We start from the raw sequence: 21013 nt of genomic DNA on the forward strand, positions 1-21013 counted from the left end.
AGCCTCAGTGTCTCTTTCCTGGCAAACCTTCCCTAACCCCTGGGAGGGGTGTCTGGGCTGGGACTGCCACTCGCCCTTAGCATGGCACTGCACACCATCTGGGGCTGTCTGCTGCCTCCCCTTCAAGAACTTAAGACTGTGGAAGGGTCTGCATCTCCTTACTTCCACACACAGCATCTGGCTCTCCCCCACCAAATCAGAGGCATTTCCCCCATCAGAATGGGGGCTCTTCTAGGACAGGAACTGTACCTCCCTCATCAGATTAGAGGTATCCTCAAGTCTGGGGCTGTCTCCCCTCTTTGGAGGGGAGGCCCCTCAAGAGTCTGTCTCCCCCATACCAGTGGGGTTACCCAAGACCCAGGATCATTTCTCATTTTGACTCTAAATCACTGCCGCTCCCTACCACCTTCTTCACAACCCTCACAGGCTGGGGGTGGGAGACGGAAGACGCCTCCCTCCACCTCACACATAACTCTTGGCTGGGGTCCGGTTGGCCCTTCCCAGGATCCCGAGATCAGGAAGGCTTGTTTGCTATTCTTTGTGGGAAAGCAAGCCTCCCGTGGCATTCCCTAGCAACCGCAAGCTGAGCAGCTCAAACCAGCTGTCTGGCCAGCCTGGGAGAGGGGCACAGGCCCAGGGCCTGGAAGTCTGCAGCTCCTGGATCAGGCAGGGCTCAAAGCCAGGCTGGTGGGAGCTGGGGCTGGGACCTGCCCGGGAGAGCCACAGGGGAGGGGTCTGCCCAACTTCGGGCTGGGCCAGCCAGGCTTCTGCCAGGCCATCTGGAGCAGGACTGTGTGTGTGTGCTTGTGTACTGGGCTGAGGGGTGCCTCCCAGCTCATGTGGGTGGCTGGGAGCTGTGGGGTTGTGACCTGGCCCTCCTAGCAAGCCTCTGGCTCCCCTGTGGTCAGTTTCACTTCTGACATCTGGTCAAGTTCACAGCTGGCCAGCTTCCTGCATGGCCATTTACACTTTCCCTCTCCAAGGTCTGGTGGCTAAGGCCCCCACTCCGTCTCCATCCCACTTAACTCCATGGTGACACATGTGAATTTGCTGGATTTCTGTTAAAACTTCCCCTTTATGTGTGTGTGTGGGGGGTGTGTGAATAGGACAGGAACTCGCTGAGTTGAAAATTATACCCAGGTCCCTACCACACACACACAACCCCATACCAACTCAAACCACGTATGTTTCCAGAAAATCTCTGTACAATTTTTCTTTGCTATTTAATGTTCATCATTTATGTTTTATGTGTAGGTTTCAGGAAGACCCAAGAAATGATTACACAGGATGCAAGGGGCAGGTGACCAGGAGGGTGACAAGGATTCTGGAGCTCACAGCTCCCAGCCAGGGGAGGGAGTGGGCAAAAGGGTTCCATCTCAGCCCAAAGGGAGACAGGAGGGGCCCCAGAACCAAACACATGCTAAAACATACTTGCAACCTCCAACCCTCTCCCCGGCTGCTGGGGAGGAAAATAAATACCTCCGACTCTGTCCCACTCCCCATGTTCACAGGTGAGGGGTCAGCAGGTGAATTTCCTCCTCCCGTTACTGACTCAGGTCAAAGAAGTGCCTTCTATGTACAATGTCCCCAGTCTCTTATACAGGGGTGAGAGACCCCTGGGCTGGGGAGGGGGTGGCTGGCAGTGCACACCCTGCTCGGGGCTCGTTCATGCTAAATAGAGGGGGGCAACACTCATTCCAACAGCAAGCAAAACAGAACAGGTCAGGAGGGACCTCACGGCCCCTTTCTGGTACCAAACTCGGGAAGAAGCAGTCCTTTGAAGGGTCATCTAAACTCAGAAGAGACCCTCGACGGGTCACACTCTGTTTCTTCCTGCTGCGTTCCCACACTGGTCCACTTTTCTTCACTGCAGCCTCCGGGGCCCAGCCAAACCCGTGCTTGCAGCGAAAGGGTGGAGGGGGGAGCATTCCTCCACGTGCAGGCCCTTGGAAGGCAGGCGCCAGCTCAAGCCTCAGTCGTCCTTGGCCCGCCAAACCCGGGGGTGAGGCAAGACGGCAAGCAGAGTTCAGTTCCCTTCGATGCTTCTCTGGCAGCTGCCCCAGAAGGATCCGGCCTTGGCCCAAGAGAGAGAACTCTTGGAGAGAAGCAACATTTCTCATCCTGTGTGTGTCTCTGTGAATCTGTGTGCTGCAGGTTGGGGGGGGTGTCCTTAGTTCCCGACCCCCCAGGGCTAACTCCAGGGGAAGATGCTGCCTGTGTCAGCTCCGGGTCTGTGCTGGGATGGCAAATACTTACAGACTGGCCACACCACAGATGTCACGCTGACCTGCCTGAGGGGACAGGCAGAGGGAAGCCGCACTCCTTGCCACAAACCCCAACTCTGACTGGGGTCAGGACAGACCAGGGGGTCAGGCCTTGGGTGAAGCATCTGCCCTTCACAGGGGCTGGACAGGCCTGGAGATGGTGAAGAGCAGACTGGGCTTGGCTGAGACACTTGCCAGAGGGTCGCCTGGTCCTCTCCAGCAAGCCTGAGGCCTGTGCCCCTCATTCAGGGTGAGGGGACAGCTCATCTTTGGCTTCTTCGTTGCTGGATGCTTTGGGCAAATGACTACCTCTCTCTGGGCCTCACGGTCCTATATGACGAGGGGGATAGACTAGATTTCAACCCCCTTACCAGCTCTGATAAACCTCTGAGGCTCTTCATCTTAGGCCAGAGGGGAGGAGGAGAGGGGGCTGAGGGACGTTTAGGTCACGAAGGTGCTCCCTCGTCCCCCAAGTTCACAGTGTAGTGTCCACGGCTCTGCTTCCTCAGTCTTTCCTTCTGAGTCTCTGGAGCCTTGTCATGCCCCCAACACCATCCCTGGTGTCAGCCCCCCAGATATGACAACCTGCTAAGGTGGGAAGGGCTGGCACCCCGAGAAGCAGGGCGAGAAGAGAGCAGGGGGCCTGAGATGGCAACAGGGCAAAGAGGGTGGGTGAGGCAGCAGGGGCACTTATGGCGCTGGAGAGGGAGAAGCGATGATTGGAAGCGGTGGGACAACACAGGAGCAGTGATGGAGCTGTGGTTCGGGGGCCCGGGCTCTGAGGCCCTGCCCAGAGTCGGGCAGCTCTGACCCGCAGGGTTGGCTGGAGCATTAGTCGTTGGAATGTGGGGGCAGGGCAGGGGCTCCCGGGCCGGCTCACACGGGGGACGTGGCCGTAGACTCGCTGCACAGGCTCTCCACGATGTCGGCTCGCTGGATGCGGCGCAGGGCCGCCAGGAGGGTGTCGAGTGTGGCGCTGTCCTGGGCGGCCCAGCTGGCCAGCAGGGCACGGGCAGGGCAGGCCTCATGGGTGAAGGAGTCTATGTGCTCAGGCTGGTAACCCAACTCGCCTGCCAGATGCCGCCAGGTGTCCCCCGCAGAGCCATTGAGCAGCTTCTCCACCTCCTCCCGCTTGGCCAGCGGCAGGCTGCTGTAGAGGCCTCCATCACCCTTGAGGGCTGCCAAGAACCCAGGGGGAGTCAGGCACTACCCACTAGATCCCCTTTCTCCCACAGTGGGTGTAGGGGCCTGGAATAAGACCCAAGATGGGCTGAGGCATTTCTCCTCTCAGTCTGGGGAGGACCCAAGAGCCTAGAAGCAGAGGGATGCCCAAGATGCAGTCCTGGATGTGGGCAGGGCAGTGCAGGCACCTGGGGGATGCTGACTCATGTCTCTTCCTCATCCTTAGCTCCAGAACCATCCCCAGCCCCTAACTTCCCTGCCCCCGCCCCCCAGCAATTAATCAAGGCAGAGGAGACAGGACTTCTGGTCCTAGACTCAACTGCAGCAAAGTGTCTGGAGCTGGGCTATGGGCTACCAATTAGGGGACATAATTAACTACTTGTTCCCCAGAAGTCCTGGGCAGGAGGCTAATTGCATCCACTCTGAGGAGTAATTAGCTCTGGGGGACAATTAGCTTGATGAGTCTAGATGCTCCAGTTTGTCAAAGCTTCTGTTTCCCAAGTCATTCCACTGGCAAGGGCCTCTTCTACCCGCTCTCTCACCCCGCCTCTTCCATCCTTCACCCAGAGGCCTGCAGCCAGCCCCTCTGCAGTCCCATCCTGGTTCCTCCTGTTCTCCCTCTCTCAGTAACCCCCCGCCCAGCCCCGCTGCTCACCCTGGCTTGCGGCAGTCTGCGTGTGGGGCTGCTGGTCATGCAGGCTCTGACTGTCCACAGAGATGCCGCTGTCGCTGTGCAGCTTTTCTCCCTCTGGTGGGGGTGTCTGGTTCACAGGTCGGCTGTTGGCTCCTTGCTTGTTCTGCTTGCAGCTGTTCCACCTGGAGCCGGAGCACAGGCCCAGTCTCAGAGCCTGAGAAGCCACACGGCCACGTGGCTAAAGGGAGTGTGCTCTGGCGTGTGAGCACCAGAGGCCTGGTGGGGGCTGGTCCCTAACCCCCGCCCAGCACGGGAGGCTCTCTACACACCTGTCCTTCCTCTACATACCTGTCCCCGGCCCACACTGGAAGCACCGTGAGGGCACAGCGGCACCCAGGGCTTGGTGTATGTGGCCGGTGTTCAGTAAATGTCCATGGGATGAATGGTGCACAAATAAATGACTTCCCACAATTTCAGTTTTCCCAATCTTTCCTTCTAAAGTACTTCCACATGTGTGCAGGCGTACGTGTAAGGATTTCCCCTGCTATTATAAGCAATAAGGAAAAACTAAAAGCAAACCAAATGTCCATCAATAGGAGACTGGTTAAATAAATTATACTCCACCCATATTATTGAATGAGCAGTCATAAATAATCAGATAATCTGTATGTTCTGAGGAAAGCTCTCCCAAGGGAAATTAGTGAAAAAGTAAGTTGTAGAAGACGTAGAGTGTGATCAAATTGATGTTAAAAAAAAAAAAGCCAATCTGTGTGTACATATAACTATAAAAGATTTTATACACGTGTTTATAAATGCATAGATAATGGCTGGTAGGGATCCATTCCAAGCAGATTCCAAAGAGGAGAGGGGTAGGTAGGATTTGGGGAGATAAAAGGAGGTTTTACTACTTTTTGCTTTACAAGACATTGATCTTCTCTGCATTATCCCAAACAACCATGTTATTTCTTTGATGATTTTTTCTAAAGAATGGAAAATGCATTTAAACATCTAAAATGCTTTCGAGGTCTTCACCACATCCTGGATTTCTGGACATGAGTGCCATAATATCCATGTGTGACATGGCCAAGAAAGATACACACACACAGGTAACTGTGTGAATAAATGGGGTCCAGGGAATGAGGATGCAAACAGCTGGTAAAAGAAGCTGTGTGTGCAGTTGGAGGCTGAGGAGTCAGCTGGGGAGCAGAATGGGGGTGGGGAGGTGCTGGCACCAGGACAGGACAGGAATGATCCCCTTCCTTACCTTCTGCTGACCTGCCACACCTTGAAGTAAAGACTTCAGGGTGAAGTTGATGGCAAGTGAGGATGAGCTTAGTTTGGGATTGAGTTAAAAGAGTGTGTGCCTTTTCAGGTCATGGTCACAGCAAAGCTCTCCCTGAGGCCAAGTATCTGGCTCCCTGTCTCGGGTTCCCCCTCTCACCTCTTGAAGGCGATGTAGGCCACAAGGCCCACAACCACAGCAGCCAGGATGGAGCAATAGACAGGGATGAGGTTGTCGGCGGTACCTCGGGTCACCACAGGCTGGGAGCTGCCCATCACCGTGGTCACCACATCTGACACAGTGCTGGTTACCAGATCCTGCTCTGGAGGTACTTCCGGCTCCTGGGTGCTGGGGTCTGTGCTGTCTGAGCCCTCTGGGGGTGTGGCCCGTGTAATCCAACGTCCAGGGATCTCTAGGAGAAAAGGCTACAGGAGTGAGGACCCACTTCCCCCTGAGTCCCTCCCCTAGGTTCTGACCCCCAGAGCTTCACCCCAGCCCCGGCCAGCCCTGCCTCAGGTGCTTGTATGCCCAGCGGCTATACATACAGGTGTGGGCTGGGATGGGATATACGACATCACGATGGTGGAGAAGACCAAGGATCTAAGAATCAACGGCCCTCGGCCCCCTTCAGCTCTGTCACTGACTTCCTGTGTGACTCTGAACCAGTTCCTTCAACTCTCAGGACCTCAATTTCCGTGTCTACAGAATGGGGATATCAAAAGAGATAGTCTTCAAGCTCCTTTCCATCTCAGGGAAAGCTGTGACCCTAGAATTCAACTCTGCCTACTCTAGGTACCCAGAAGCCTCACGTGGAGATAAACACACAAAGAAGAAAATGAGCACTAGGATGCCTCCAGCTGGAATCAGGCTAGCGAAATGTAATTTCTCCGGCCCCAGGTTGTCCTAGTGGTCCCAGTCACCCCTGTCCTAAAGAAGGATAAGAGTAGTTGGGTGTGGCAGAGAGGTACTGTCCCATGCACCACCCTCTGAGAGCTGGCACCAGCCTTCTTTCCAGTCTCTCATGTCCTAGCTCTAGGCTCGGGCAGGGTGGGGAGGTACACAGCTGGCTCGCTTCCCTCCAGCCGGTCCATGGATAGTGGCTAGCCTCTACTTCCTGCCCTGTGTAGCCCCCATACCATCTGATCTTGCCATCCAGAGAAGACAGTGTCAGACAACCCAAACCCAAGTGGGGAAGAATGAGGACTGCTGGCGGAGAGCAAGCCCCCAGACCAGGCACTGCCCTGTCTCAGGGGAGGGAGACTGCTCTGCCACCTATTTAGGTTTTTTCATACCAGCTGGGCACTGCCAGCCTCCCTGGTAGGGGACTGAGCACTCCCTGGCAGCAGTGGGTGGTATTTTCCATTCTGTCACCCAGCTGAAGGCAGTACCGGGGGTTGTGGGCTCTGGACGACCTGGGGGTACCTGTCTGGGCAGAGTTGCCTACCCCATCTATCCTCGCTTCCCACTCTTGAGTCAGGGAGGGAAAGCAGACAGGACACGCCACTGGGGTGAAGCGTGGGCACTTTGCTCCCCAGATCTGCCCCACTCAGCCCTCAGTTTGCCCACCCAAGTTAGAGTTGAAGCTGCCCACTGGTTTTCTAGACCTCCTTGGCTCAAGGCAAAGATGCTTCAAAGGCCCCCATTTTCAGCACCTTCTGAGGAATAAGGTCCCCAGATGTGACTCTGGAATCCATCTGGCTGGCACTGGCGAGGGGGCTGCCATCTGCTGCCCTATCCCTCCCCTTCCTCATCTCAGTCCTGGGAAGGAGGGGATGGAAGAGGTGGGGCAGGGAATGGAGGAGACACAGCCCTGCCTTCTGACAAGGCGCTGGTTTGGGGAGGGTCTTCTCTTGCCTGGATAGGGGACTGGGCCAGCTGGAGGGGCAACCTGAGCCCTGAGGCTGAGGGTACAGCTCTGCTCAAGTGACCCAAACCCAGAGGCTGAAGGCACAGTTAGGTGGAAGGCCAGTGAATCAGGCATCACAGAGATTCAGGAGCAGAAGGGAAGAGCTGAGGGAGGGTGGTAGCCAGACAAGGCTGAAGACAGCACTTCCAGGGCGCTTTCCCCTGGTCTCCTGAATGCCCCCCTAACGGAGGGCGAGGATGAGATCCAGATGTGACCACGTCCTCTAGCATTCCAACCCACTAAGCCCCTGGCAGGTCCTGACAGCCGTTTCCGGCATAGGAGCTCTCAGACTTGGGGGTGGGTAGTAGAAAGAAGGACTGGGTTACTCCTTCTAAACCCAAATTTCTCTAGTTGAGGGCTAGGGGGTCAGGTTCTGCCCCCAAGGTGGGTGACTCACCATGTGGATACCTGAAATGTATATGCAAGGAATATACCCTGCACTGGAGGGGAGGGGGGCGGCCAAACTACCACAAATCAAATTCCATTTCCTGAAATGCTCCCCCCTGCCCTGGAGCTGACATTTAACCCAGGACAAGCAGAGCGGTATCTGGAAGGAATCTGTGAGTGCCCCTGTAGGCAGAGCCCACCCTTCTCCCAGCAGGCACCTTTGTTTGCTCTAACCGCACCCCTAACTCCCACCCCCCACCAGCCGGTCCCAACTTGCCCACAGAAGTGTGCCACCCGCTGCCCGTTGCAGGCTGCTGAAACTCCCCCTGCTCTGCCCTGTGCCTGAGGCTACTTGCCTGTCTCCTGGCCCAGGGCAATTGCCACCAGAACTACCATGTCCCACTCCTCCACCCCTACCCCACATCCCAGTGCAGGGAGCTTCACACACACGCTTGGCCTCAGCCCAGCTTAACAGCCCTCTCCACCCTGAGGTCCTGGCACCAGAGGATCACAGGATTTGGAAGGCCGGCACGGGTGTGTCAGAGCAGAGGCTCTCTACAGCAGGGGATCTGCCTCCCCCACCCGACTGGGGGCAGATTGAAGGCAGAGGCTGTGCTGCCCCCAGCACAAAGGGGAGATATCTCCTGGGAACTGGGTGCTGGGACCATCTCCCTCAGCAGACTGGGGCAAAGGCCAACTCTGTCCTGTCCAACTCAGGGCTCCCAGAAGGAGGAACTTGTTGCCTGCTCATAGTGAGAGCACCCTGAGGGTTAGGTCCCAAAGGGAAATAGCTAAATGGGTGCCCAGTCATAGAGCGACAGAAAGTAAAGGCACTGTCAACCTCTCCCCCAAGATGGATGTCACCAACCAGGGGACCAAAGCAGTTCTGCCCGGCTACCACAGGGCTTCCTCCTCCCGTGCCAGGAACTGCCCATCCAACTAAGGTGGGCACAGCCAGCTCCCATCCCCCCAGGGAGCTGAGGGCTCTCCACATGCACCTGCCTCATCCTCAGGCTCCCAAACCCCAGGCCTGCTGCTTCCTCTGCCTTCTCTGTCCCAAAGCCCCTGTTCTCACGATCTCCTTAGTGTTCCCTGGGTCCCACTTCATCCTTGGCTAAACGTAACAGTGACTACTGACCCCTCCCCAGCAAGTTGAAGTGAACCAGCCCCCATCCTTAACCTGGAAACCTTGTGACCAGTAGGAAACCGAGGTCCAGAAACCAAAGTGACCTTCTTGATGTCACTCGGTAAGTGACAGGGTGGCGGACTCTATCCCAGGTCTCAGAGCCACAATGGGTCTCAGAGCCAAAGGGTCCCAGTTCCAGAGGGTCCTCAGGCCCCTTCTCCAGTTCAGAGAGTCTACCTCAGGCTCAAACATGCACCATCTGTGCTCCGGCCACGGAGGCCCCCTGTCTGCCGCTCATCTGCCACCCACCCAGTCCCGAGCCGGCAGCCACAGGTTACCAAAGCGCGGGAACCGAGTGTGGCCTGGGAGGACAAGGCTGGCTTTCCAAACACTTCGCCCAGAGGGGCTAACAGTGGATGGGGTCCTTTGGTGGGAAAGATCAGGAGAGTGTTTGCTGGCTCGAGGCCATGGGGGGCTGCCGCTGCAAGCCACGGCCGGACCCTTGCAGAACCTGCCGGCCAGGGTCGGGGCCTCCCAGCCGGCCCTGCGAGCTCGCAGCCCCTCGCGCCCTCCCCAGCCCTGCAGCCCCGGCCCCTCACCCTCGCACTCGGCGTCGGCCCAGCGCGTGCACTCCCGCAGCTGGCGTTCCGTGTCCTCACACACCGTGCAGGGCAGGCAGGGGTCCACGTGGTTGGCCTCGTCGGAGTACGTGCCGTCGGGGCACTCCTCGCACACGGTGTTCTGCTTGTCCTGGCAGGAGAACACGAGCCCCGAGCCCGCCTCGCACACTCGGCACGCCTCGCAGCGGCCGGTCGTCTCGTCCTGGTAGTAGCCGTAGGCGCAGCGGCACACGGCGTCGTCGGCCTCCACGCAGGGCGCCGACATGCTCTGCAGCCCCACGCACTCCGTGCACGGCTTACACGGCTCCGTGGCGCTCACCACGTCCGAGAAGGTCACGCCTGAGGACAGAGGGATGGGCGGCATGGGGGTGGGGGAGCCGCACCCCGATTTTAGTCTCCTGCCCTCGGGGCACTTGGGACGCTGGAGGCCCTCCCAGCCCCATCCCCGGAGCCCCTCGGCCCACCTCGTCCCCTCATGGACTCCCCTCTTCTTCCTCCCATCCCTGATTCTGGGTGTGGGAAAGCTGGGAAGGAGAAAGGGAGCCAGGAGCCCCATGCTCCGGCCCCGGAAACTCTGGCCCTGAAGTCTCAGGGGGTAACGCAGCTGGTGCCGGTAAATTTCTTGGCAGATTCTCTCCAGATTCTCTCAGAGAGTTCCCAGCATGATTAAGGAATAATCTGAGCGTGGTTCCCACCCAGCCCTTCCCCCAGGCCAGAGTTGAGCTGTGAACCCAGCCCAGGCATGGCCAGCCTTCCAAGAGAGCCTCCGCTGCCCTTCATTTCTATCCGCACAGGCAGCGGCTCAGGTGTGGCCTGGATGGGAGTGACTAGGGTTAGATGACAAAATCTCCCACCCATGGCGCTGCCCCACGCTGCTGAAGGGCTTGGCTCCAGAGGGTGGGGATGGGACTCCTGGTAAGAAAGGCACAGCAGGAGGGGTTGAAGCTAGAAGGAATAAAGGACTTGTGTGTGTGGTCCCTCTTTGCACGAGACAGAGAGGACCCTGGCATCCCTCCCCTTATTCTGGAGCATGAGTCAAAGGGCATGGAGGAAAAATTTCCAAGCTTACTCTTGACTCATGCGCTTGAGTAAGGGGACGGATGCCAGGGTCCTTTCTGCCTCGTGCAAAGAGTGGGTAGGCACAGAGCCATATCTTCTTTACCCTTTCTAGCCCAGGGTGGAGAACTCCATGCCAAACTGAATCCAAGAGAATGTATCCTTGCTCCAAGGGCAGGAAGAACACATATTTAGGATCTGAGAACTGGGGAAAGAGGATAGCTCAGAATGTGGCAGTAGAGGTTAGCAGATTAGGATGCCAATGGAGGGAAATTGGGGCTTGCTGTGGGGGTCCTATCTTAACCTTCTCCAACAGCATCCAGAGACAAGATGGAGCACAGGGTCATTATCTTGGAGGCTGGGATTAGGGCTGGAAAAGCAAAGAGGGAAAAAAGCAGAGAGAAGTGAAAGGGGCAGCAGTTGGGAGTTGGGGGGTGGATGGAGAGAAGAAAAGATAGAGATGGGCCTGAAGAGAGCCTTCAGTTTCAAGTCACTTCTGGCAGAGCAACTCCTGTGTTTCTCTTCCTAGGCATCAAGCAGATCTGGATTCAAAACCTGCTTCCATCACTTTATTAGCTGTGTGACTCTGGGTGTCTTACTTAACCTCTCTGAGCTTTTTTCTTTCTCTGTAAAACTGGGAATAATGTTTCTGTTCACAGGGTTGTGGTGAGGAATAAGTGAAATTCCACCATAAAGCACTTGACACACAGCAGGGATCCTGTAACAGTTGGGCCCCTGGGGTGGGCAATGATAAATTCAGTAGCAGGGATACAGTCAAACAGAAAGGACTTCCAAACATAAACAGCAAAGGCAAGATGTCCAATTTATACAAGAAGCTCCTATCTAGTTGGCATGTGGCAGCGGGGTGAGTCTAGTCACACGGGAGGGGAAGGAGAGGGCCCTGCTCATGGGAAAATACAGAAAATTAGCTGCGAACTCCTAGGAGAGGGTTTTAGGGGGCGGGAAAAATGTGGTCTTTTTTGGCAGAGAATGAAGGCAGGAGCTTAATGGGTTTCCTTGTGGAAACGTTTTGAGGATAGAGGGAAAGTCCGCTGGGGTCTCCATCCCATAAAGTAGACTTTTAAAGGCAGCCTGTTAACACAGCTGGGGGGGGAGGGGGTGGGCGGGGAAATGTGAGAGAAGAGGAAGGGAGGGGAGTGGAGGGAGGAAGTGGGATTTCTGAGCTGCCTCTCTGCTCCCCTTCCCTGAAGATGCCCTCTCTCAGCCTCCTGTATCCCAGCCCTTGCTTTGACAAAAGGATTAGGGTCCCATCCTGGGAGACTTAGGGTCCAAAGAGAAGAGGTCCTGGGTAAGAAATGAGAGGACAGCATGGGAGATTCCAGGGCAGCTGTGATTGGCTAGCCCTGCCCTGGGATGGAAACCCTGTTAGGCCAGGGCCAGGGAAGGTACCCAGATGGCAAGGTAGCAAAGGGATGTCTAGCCTTCCCTACCTGGCATCCCTCTGCTGGGGGATGGAGTTACAGGATCCACAAGCACAGAAATAGGAAAACTGTGTGTGGGACACCAAGGAGTTGGGGTTGCCTGAAACATAGATATGCTGTGTGCAGAGTGGTACCTGGAGGTCGTGATGGTGGTGGTGGCGGTGGCAAGACACCCAAGGTAAGACAGGCGGAGTCAGAGTTCCCAGTTCCTATACCCTGGTTTCCCAACATGATTAAAGAACAATCTGAGTAGAGTTCCCACTGGCCCCCCAGATGGGCACTGAGTGCCAGGTAGAAGGCAGGACCTAACTGTCAAGAGGAAAGGTTTCCAGAGTCAGGAAAAGGGTTCATGGCCTGAAAGCAACTGGTGAGGGGGGCGCATCCATCAGAGATGAGACATGCATCAGAGATGAGACAAGGGCACAGAATTTCAGATCACAGACCCACCACCTCATCCAGAACCTCTGGAAGATGGGGTTCTCTCCCCTCCTCAAGGAAATCCCAGGTAGGAATGGCCACAGTGCCCCTCCCCGCTGTTGCACCCAACATCACTCCTCAGTAAGGACATCCTTGTAATACTCCAACCCCCATCCCTGTTGCCTGGGGAAAACTCTTTCCTGTCAGAACTGGAGTACAGTTGCCCTGGGGAGCAGTGGCGGGGGGAGGGGGGGATAGTGGGAGCTGCTGGGGGCTGATGGGGGGTGGTAGCGACACCCTCCCAGGATCCCCCAAGGTCAGTCTCCAGGGTAGCTAGGATTTGATCCTCTTCCCCTCCCCCAAATGCGCTGAGGGTAAGTGGCAGCCATTGATTTTGCAGCGCAGATGATATTTTTAGCTGATCTTAGCATCAGCTACTCCTCCCACCTAGCCACACTCTTCTACTAGGCCTCTCTACTTGGGGGCTGGGAACGGGCACCTCCTGGGGATCCCCTATCATGCCCCTCTTCTCCCTCTGTATACTTCCCTCATCCATTCTGAGCTGCCCCTCTCTGTCTCCTATGCTGGGTCAGACTCACTTCTGGCACCCATGCGGTGGTGGGCCGGAGTTCCTGCTAGGACCCAGAGTGCTTGTAAGGCCTCTACTGGGCATGCCTGCCAGTCCCCTTGCCCTCCCTTCCATTCTTCTCTCCTTCCCCCACCGGACACTTTCTACTTACTGTCTAGGCAGGGTTCACACACGGTCTGGTTGGCTCCGCAAGGCTGGGCCACGCCCTCACCCAGGTTGCAGGCTTTGCAGCACTCTCCGCTGTGGGTGTACAGGTCCGTGGGGCATGCCTCCTTGGCACCTCCAAGGGACACCTGGGTGGGGGAAGATCAGAAGGTCAGATTGGCAAGAGAAAGGGGACAGGATGTATTCTGAGGGAGCAAACACCCCTTCCTAAAGCCTTCTATTGGAACCACCTGGCCTGGGATGAGCTCACCAGGGAGGCATTTGGCACTTGAAAGCTGACAGGGAAGAAAGGCAAGGGGACAGCACAGCCCTGCAGGCTGCTGGGCTGTGAGATCAGAGCCTCGGATGCTGACCTTCTGCAAAGTTCACCTTGGGGTTACAGTAACTCCTGGAATCCCAAGGATACAGCATGTGGGGAAGGTAACCTGAGGATCAGCAGAGGGCCTTTGGGCAGCGGTCAGGAACCAGCAGACAAGTTGCAGCTGGCTCAGGGCTCCCAGCCAAGGGGGCAACTTGAAGCTGAAATCTAGCCCAAACGCCACTTGCTAAGCTGCACACCTGCAGGGATGCGTCTATCCTGAAGGGAGTCTTTTTCTAAGAAAGGCTAGCAGAGCTCTACTCTCGGTCCTGAATCCTACCATTCCATACATTAAGGATCAAATGGGAGGTGTCTGTGCCCAAGAACAGAAGGCAGAGGGATGGGACCTTGGGTTCAAATCCTGACTCCACTCTGGGAGTTCTGACCTGCTCTGCATTTCCTTTTGAGTTTTCATCTCTCTGGACAGCTAAGAGAGGGAGACAGCTCAGGGCCAAAGCAAATGAACAGCCAATCATCAGGACTCTGGTGCCAAGGCGGGGGGAAAAGGACGCCTGTTACCAATGATGAGAAAGTGGCTGCTCTCACCACCCAGCAGCCCTGCTCCCTCAGGGCTGATTTCCAGCCACCAGCCCTTTTCTCCCTGCCCCCATACAGTCAGTGGGAACAGCACTGGAAACAGCGGAAAGGGGAATCAGATTCTTGCTGCCGAGGCATCTTTGCTCATGGATGGAATGATTTAGCACCGGATTCCCTAGAGGGAGGGGCTGCTGGCAGATTGCTTTATATTTCTTTTCCTTGAAAAAAGTCTTAACGTCTAATAAAACTCCACAGCCTGTTTCCCTGGCTCCAGACCATGCAGTTCCCATTTGATGCTCAGAGGAAGTATGGGCTCTTGGATCATGGGACTAGAGAGGAGCCTTAAGGGTCATTTGGGCATTCCTTGCTTCTAAATTGCCCACAATGGCTCCCAATACTCCTTTCCCTTCAGTCCTTTCAATTGTCCTGAGGTCTCACTAGGGTTCAGTGGAGGCAGGGGGCATAGACAGGTTGGATCAGTCTAGGAGGCAGCCTAGGGTCCTCAAGAGACTGGTGGGAGGGTACAGGCAGCACAGGAGGGGAAGCTTGGGTGTTGCCACCGTCCACTCCCCAGGTGGCAGGAACACAGTGCTGGGAACATCTGCAGACCAGAAGCCGTGGCCCGGGGAGGGGGCAGTCCCAGATGCAGGCTTTCCCCCAGGAGGTGAGCAAGATTCCAGAAGGGTCTGTATAGATTTCTTTTCATCCTTCAGTATTCTGCTTAAATGGCACTTCATCAGGGAACTGGTCCTGTGGCCCCAGTCTCTTGCTTCGTCAGGTAGAGCTGCCTTGTCACATGTCCTCCCTGTTCACGCCTGTCTGCTCTGACACTCTACAGAGTCCCCCAGTGGACTGTCAGCTCCCTGAGGCCAGGGACTGTGGTGGCCTCAGTGCCTGTGATGGTACCTGGCACATATTAGGGACCCAACATGTATATTTATGGAATATTTAAGAACATAATATTATACGGCCTCAATTAACTAGCACTCCAGAGACTGACTTTCTGGATAGCTGAGTTTCCGGAAAGTCATGGCTTTGCTGTTCTCACCTAATGTTTCTCATTTTAACCATGGAGGCTGCACCTTCCTCCTCCTCTGGATCACGCCTTCACGGTTTCCCCATGACTCAGGGACTCAATATTTACATCAGCAAGTATTCCAGGATGCAATGCAGTGAAGCCCTGTGCTCTTTATCCCAAGGTAACACACTTTCGTCTCTTTGAGTTCCTGCCAGTGCAGGAAACGTGGGTTCAATTCTTGGATCAGGAAGATATGGAGAAGGAAATGTTAACCCACTCCAGTATTCTTGCCTGGGAATTCCTATGGACAGAGGAGCCTGGCCAGCTTCAGGTAAGATGGCTACAGTCCATGGGATAGCAAAAGAGCTGGACACGACTTAGTGACTAAACAACAACAAAGTGAATCTTTAGAAAATATGTAACTAGCCCTGGGAAGAAGGTATATAAATCGAGTGTAAGCAGGATCTGAACTAGAAGAGGGCAATACTCAAGAGTAAAACAGCTGCCTTCCTCCTCCGCTGCCTTCACTGCTTTGATTACTGGCTCATGGCTTACAAGTTGGGTGACCTGGGACAGGTTTTGAATTTCTCTGTGCCTTAGTTTCTTTGTCATTAGGTAACCATGACAGTTTCTGCCTCTCAGGGTTGCTGGAGGCAGTAAATAAATGAGTATGGTGTTTATTCACTTTGGGACCTCTCTTTTCTCTTTTCCAAGGTCTTTTGTGGCTTTTGGCTGTGTTCCAGTTAGTTGAGGCTGCTACAGACCTGGGTTCCAGATAGCTGAGGGGGTCTGTCTATGGCATTCGTGGGCGGAGGGGCAGCCTCATGCAAGCCCCTCTTTTGGAAGCCTCTTTCCCTGCGGCAGCCTGTGGTCCTCTCTCTTCTCCAAAGCCTTCCGTTTGGAATCCAGGCCACATAATTAGTAACCATGTGTTTCCTAAGCTTGTTTTGTTTTCTATTTCAAAACATTCCATATCTGCTACTTAATAGTATGCTACTTTGGGTCAATTCTCAATCTCTCTAAGCCTCAATTTTCCCCCCTAAAACACTGGATTGGTGATATCTACTGTCCAAGTTTGCTTTGAAAATTAAATGAAATAAAGTATGTAACTCTGCCTGGTGCATAATAGGAGGTCAATAAATGTTGGTTACCAAATAAGTGTTTTATCTTATAGAGAGTGAGCTGCTGAGCCTGAGGGGTAGGCAGTGGGAGAGGAGAACTGAGCCATCCCCAAACAGGGGAAACCATCTCAGAGTAGGGGGCAGGATAGAAATGGAGAGAGATTTACCCACCAAGAGGAGTCTGAAGAGGGTATGCAGGCCAAAGGAGGCTGGAGAACTGCTCTGTTTAAAGTTAACTAACTCAAATATTTACTGGGCACTAAACTAAGAGTTTCCAATGAGACAGGGTCCCTGATTCTTGGCAGGAGTCACAGTGCCATGAGGGAGAGGCAATATCACCTCAAACAGCTGTTCCAGAAGCCGAGGAGGAAGGCTTGAGGGACAGACGTGGAAACTGAGGCCCTCAGAAGTCATGCCCCGAAGTGCCTGGGAAGCACTAACCTGACTACACCAACTATTGGTCCAAGGCCGGGCAATCCTGAGAAGTGGGGTGGGGGGTCACTAGGACTCAGGCTAATTGTTCCGAAATGAGCAATTTACCAAAATGATAGACACACTTGCTTGAAATTTACGTTTATTATATTTACTCATTCCATTTTCGAGAATGTTTGCAAATCTTTTTTTGCCATGTCCTGGCTTTCAAGAAACTAAGGTGGAAATACCGTTAGGTGAACTGACTTTTTAATAATTAATTAAAAAAAAACTGGACAAAACAGAAAACACGCCAAAATAGTTGAAAGAATTTGAAACTATAGGAAGGCTTCAGTGTGATGAGTCCTAACTATTCATAATAGCTTCAGCAAAGGGTTCCTTAGGCGAATGGAGCCATTGGCTGGGTGAAGGGGTTGGAGAGTTTTCAAATATGGGAAGGCTCTTTTGAGACCAATGCAAACTCTGAGGAGGCGCTGGCACATGCCCCCCCCCCCCTCATCCCTTGAAACAGGGGTGGAGTTTGAGGGGGAAACAAGATCTAATTACTGAGGAGGATGCTGCAGGAAGACTTTGAAAGGGAGCAGGGCTCTGAGTCGGGGGAGGGGGGTCGGTGAAGGGGCTCAGTTACAAATCTGCGGTGCCAAGGGCATAGGACAGAGTCTAATCTCCAGGTCTAGTGGTGATTCAGGGCCACGTGTCCTTCCGTGATCTGGAAGGCTGGGCAGGGGAGTGTGCCTGGCATAAGGAGGAAAGAGTGAACTCCAAGCCAGGAATCCTGGGTTCCAACAAGGGTGCCACCACACACTAACTGGGGGAACCTAGTTTCCTTCCTGAGAGGTTCAGCTTTCTCAACTGTAAAATGGGAATAACTAGATTTGCTCTGCTGGGACCTTATACCGATTAAATAACACAAGAGAAATTACCCAGGGCAGTGCGTGGCACACGGTAGGCACTCAACCAATTTTATTATTCCCGCCTCCGAGCCTCGCACCCCAGGGAAGAATCGAGGCGCGTGAACGCGACCCGGCGGGTACAGCGGGGCGGGGACCCCTTCCCTCCCGGGGTCTCCTCCCCCGCCCGCTCCTGTCCTCGCATTTGCTGTCCTAGTTGCATCCCTATTAGGCGCATTAGCCAGCCGGCGGCTCCGGTTACAGACGTCTGAATGACAAAGTGCCTCCATTACCGGCGCGGCCCGCCAGTCGACCCGCCGGGACGCGCTCCGGTTTCAGCACTCTCTTGCCGCGGCCCAGGAAGAAACTCGGACCGCTGCGGTGCGCAGGGCCAGCCCGTAGACAGCAGCCCCGCGGCGAGGCAGGGGTGAGGGCCGCAGGGGTGCGGGCGGCAGATTCTGCGCGGGTCCACCTTCCCGAGCCCCCAGGCCCTCCACCCCCTGCTCCCTTCCTTCCTCGCCTTTTCTCTATTCGGGCGACACTCTCCAGCCCAAATCCCGAGCCCACGCCCTCGCCCCTCCGGAATCCGCACTACTGGCTGCCCCAATCGCCGCTCCCGGCCACCCCCTCGACCCCCGCCCTCCGCCCGGCCCCGGCTGAAAAGCTTCTATAATCCACGGTGTTAGTGCGCAGACGTGCCCGCAGTCACTCCCAAATCCCCGGACGCAGCCACAGGTATGGACCGCTCCGGGGGCCTGTGCTGAGCTTCGGGGATGGGTCTCTGCCCATCCGAGCCCCCATATTCCCGCCCGCTCGCCGCCGAGACGCGCAGCTCTTCTCCGGAGCTGGGACGCCGTGCTGCCCCGTAAGACGTACGGGAGATACCGAGCTGGCAGTCAGATGAGGGGCAGTCTCCCTAGGATTCTGGCTCAACTTGCTTGTGGGACCTTCCTTGACCAATTGGTTAAAACTCTCAGAGCCTCAGTCTCCTTGTCTGTAAAATGGGGGTTTGGGGACTCAGTGCTCAGAGGAGATGAAGACGGCAGGGAGAGTGAGGACATCTCCATTGCAGAACCTTCCAGGGCCCTCCCTTCACGGCCACACATCGGGTCCTGAATGTCCTGTCAGATCTACCGGGCGGACCTCGACGCTAAGACCCGCAGTCCTCTGCCGAAATGTCTGAGACCCTCTATCTTGTTCCGAGCCGGGAGTCTTTCACCGAAAGCTGGGCGGGGCGCGGGCAGAACCCCGACCCCCGCCCTCCGCCGTTCGCGGAAACGTAGCGAACGGTCGGGGCGGCGCTGCGGCAGGTTGACTTAACAGGGGGTCCGGGTGGCGGGTGAAGCGCGCAGTCCGGGTCGCACCAGTAGCTGCGATCGCTCTGCCTTCGCGCCGCAGCGCCCCCTGCCGGCCGCCCTCGCCGGCGCGCCCCCTCGGCAGCGCACTGCCTGGACCTTCCCCACTTTGCGAGTCCCGCCTCTCTGCACCCCGAGAAGTGGCAGCGGCCAGAACCCTACAGACGGCGCCTGCTTCGTCCCAGCCAGTCCGCAGCTCTGCTTCTAACAGCGAGAATAAATGCGTAGAGGGAGCCCGCAGGTCGCTGGGGAACCGGGGAAGCAGGTTCGCCATGGCGAGGTGGGCACTCCTTTCCCAGCCTCGGACCCCAAACCACAATTCCCCTACCCCGCGAGAAAGAGCGCGGGACACATGCGGAAAGAGTCTGCGTCTCTGCTCTCTCTTCTCGTCCCACTGTCTCTCGGCGGACAGGCGGGGCCCAGACCACTCAGGGTCTGCTCTCCCTACTCCGTCCTCTCTCCTTTTGCTTCCCTCTCTCCATCTCCCTCACCAGCGTCCCTTTTCTGCCCTGCCTAACCCACTTCCCTCCCTTCCACAGAGCCCCGCTCCCCGAACCTCTCCCTCCCACGCCCCTCCCCCCACCCCATTGTCTGGCTGGTCTTCATTGTCCGATGCCCGGTCCCCTTGCCTCCAGTCCCTCCATCCTCCTCCTACACCGTTCTTATCTCCTCGTCTCCGGTTCCCCACCCCAACTGCGCTCGCCCCTCACTTTTCTAGTTCCCGTCCCATTCTTCGTCCTTCTCTAGCCTGGGTTCCGTCCCACGACTCTCCAGAGATCAAGATGCTCAGAGGGAAAGTCGCTTCTAGATCCCGCATTCAAGCGCCCTCTTCCGAAGAACCCAGGCATCCGAGAGCCCCGTGACTCTCTCCTGAGAGACCCCTCCCAGCTTCTCCACACACACCTCCTATGGCACACGAGGACCTGCTTCCGTGCGCCTCTCTTCTTCGCATCTTTACCTTAAATCTCAGGGTCGCCTCTTCGCTCGGAGAACCTGAGACGCTCCTCCGTGGATACTGGCATCGGAGCTTCTCTCTCGCCATCCACCCCGCCCCCCCAGCATCTGGGACCCCAACGCTCTTTTCTGCTTTTCCTCAGGGAAACCTGGACTCATCGAGGTTTCGGTCCCGGGAAAGAGCGCGAGCTCCCCTCCAGCTAGCACTCACCCCCAGGAGCAGCAGCAGCAGCAGGCGCGGCCCGTCCATGGCGCGGCCGGCGGCACCTGACCCCATCGCCCGCCTCCCGCGGCAGCGCTCGGCTTTCAGTTCAGCCCGCTCCGCGGACCGATAGGGCTGCGCTGCGCAGCGCTCCAGCGCCAGCCCCTCAGAGCTGGCGGAGGCTCGGCTCCCTCTGGCTGCCGGCGGGAGGGGCTAGGAGAAGCTAGTGCGGCGGCCCCGCCCTCTCCCCGCCCAGCCCGCCCACCCCCGGAACCGCGCCCGCCCTCCCCGCGGTCTCCCGAAGAGGAGAGGCGGAAAGGGACATCGTGCAGGGAGCCGCGCCCGTGCGCCCCGCTGCCGCTTCTCCGCGCCCCGCCCTCAAAGCTTACCCCTGACCTGGTACCCGGCGCCCGACCCGCGTTACTGCGCGTCCGTCCCGGATGCTGTGGGCTCGGGTTCCCTCTCTTGCGCATCTTTCCCTGCCTCTGGCTTCAGCTTCTTCTCCGGTGCCCTGCTCCCTACCCAGCCGTTATCAGCAGTGATGCTCACTGCCCGCCCCTCCTTTCATTTCCCGGTCCATACCCAAGCCCTCCCTCTGCCCCTTCCCAGTGCGGGGGTTCTCTCTGCAAAGGCCTAGGGGAAGGAGGGAGAGAGGTGGCAAGTGGTCTGACATCGACCACAGACAGCAGGGACGTTCAAGGAGACCATCCCGACATCATTTGAATTCTCAGAAGATGGGGCTGAAGCGATCGCAGGTGTGCACACACACAAAAAGGAATATACACACACTCCCAAGGTTACATACACATGTGCTTATGCAGTCTCCTATGCCCACGCCATCCTCACGCAGGCCTGTAGACCGGCGCCTTCTGCCCATGCCTGTGCACCTCCACACATGCACACTCATCGCCCGTGTGCTCATAACATTCAAAGACACGTCCTCACGTACACATTCACACATACATGTGTTCGTGTGCAGTCGTCTCCATGAAAGCCCTCATATGTATTGTCTCTCACGCAGTGCACACACACACACAGATATGAACACATAGATGTATCCTCAACCAATTTGCCTT

The 21013-nt window shown here is 56.3% G+C and overlaps 1 protein-coding gene across 1 annotated transcript; it reads right to left on the minus strand.

Moving 5' to 3' along the window:
* Positions 1-1198: 1198 nt before the first annotated feature.
* NGFR (nerve growth factor receptor) lies at positions 1199-20144 on the minus strand. The gene is made up of 6 exons (XM_043904243.1): positions 19947-20144; positions 13057-13198; positions 9381-9740; positions 5522-5774; positions 4102-4262; positions 1199-3442 (listed from the first exon to the last, which is right to left on the minus strand). The coding sequence occupies exons 1-6, from the start codon at positions 20010-20012 to the stop codon at positions 3141-3143; spliced, it is 1284 nt and encodes a 427-aa protein (XP_043760178.1). The 5' UTR covers positions 20013-20144; the 3' UTR covers positions 1199-3140.
* Between the last annotated feature and the right edge of the window lie 869 nt (positions 20145-21013).

Source organism: Cervus elaphus, chromosome 5, assembly GCF_910594005.1.
Source record: "Cervus elaphus chromosome 5, mCerEla1.1, whole genome shotgun sequence".
Lineage (NCBI taxonomy): Eukaryota > Metazoa > Chordata > Mammalia > Artiodactyla > Cervidae > Cervus > Cervus elaphus.

Bases quoted from the DNA above. Each gene is read 5' to 3' on its own strand.
- NGFR (XM_043904243.1), bottom strand. From the start codon at position 20,012: ATGGGGTCAGGTGCCGCCGGCCGCGCCATGGACGGGCCGCGCCTGCTG. The intron at 4,263-5,521 runs GTGAGAGGGGGA...CTCCGGCTCCAG, and splicing joins GCCTACATCGCCTTCAAGAG to GTGGAACAGCTGCAAGCAGA. The intron at 3,443-4,101 runs GTGAGCAGCGGG...GGTTCTTGGCAG, and splicing joins GCAGACTGCCGCAAGCCAGG to CCCTCAAGGGTGATGGAGGC.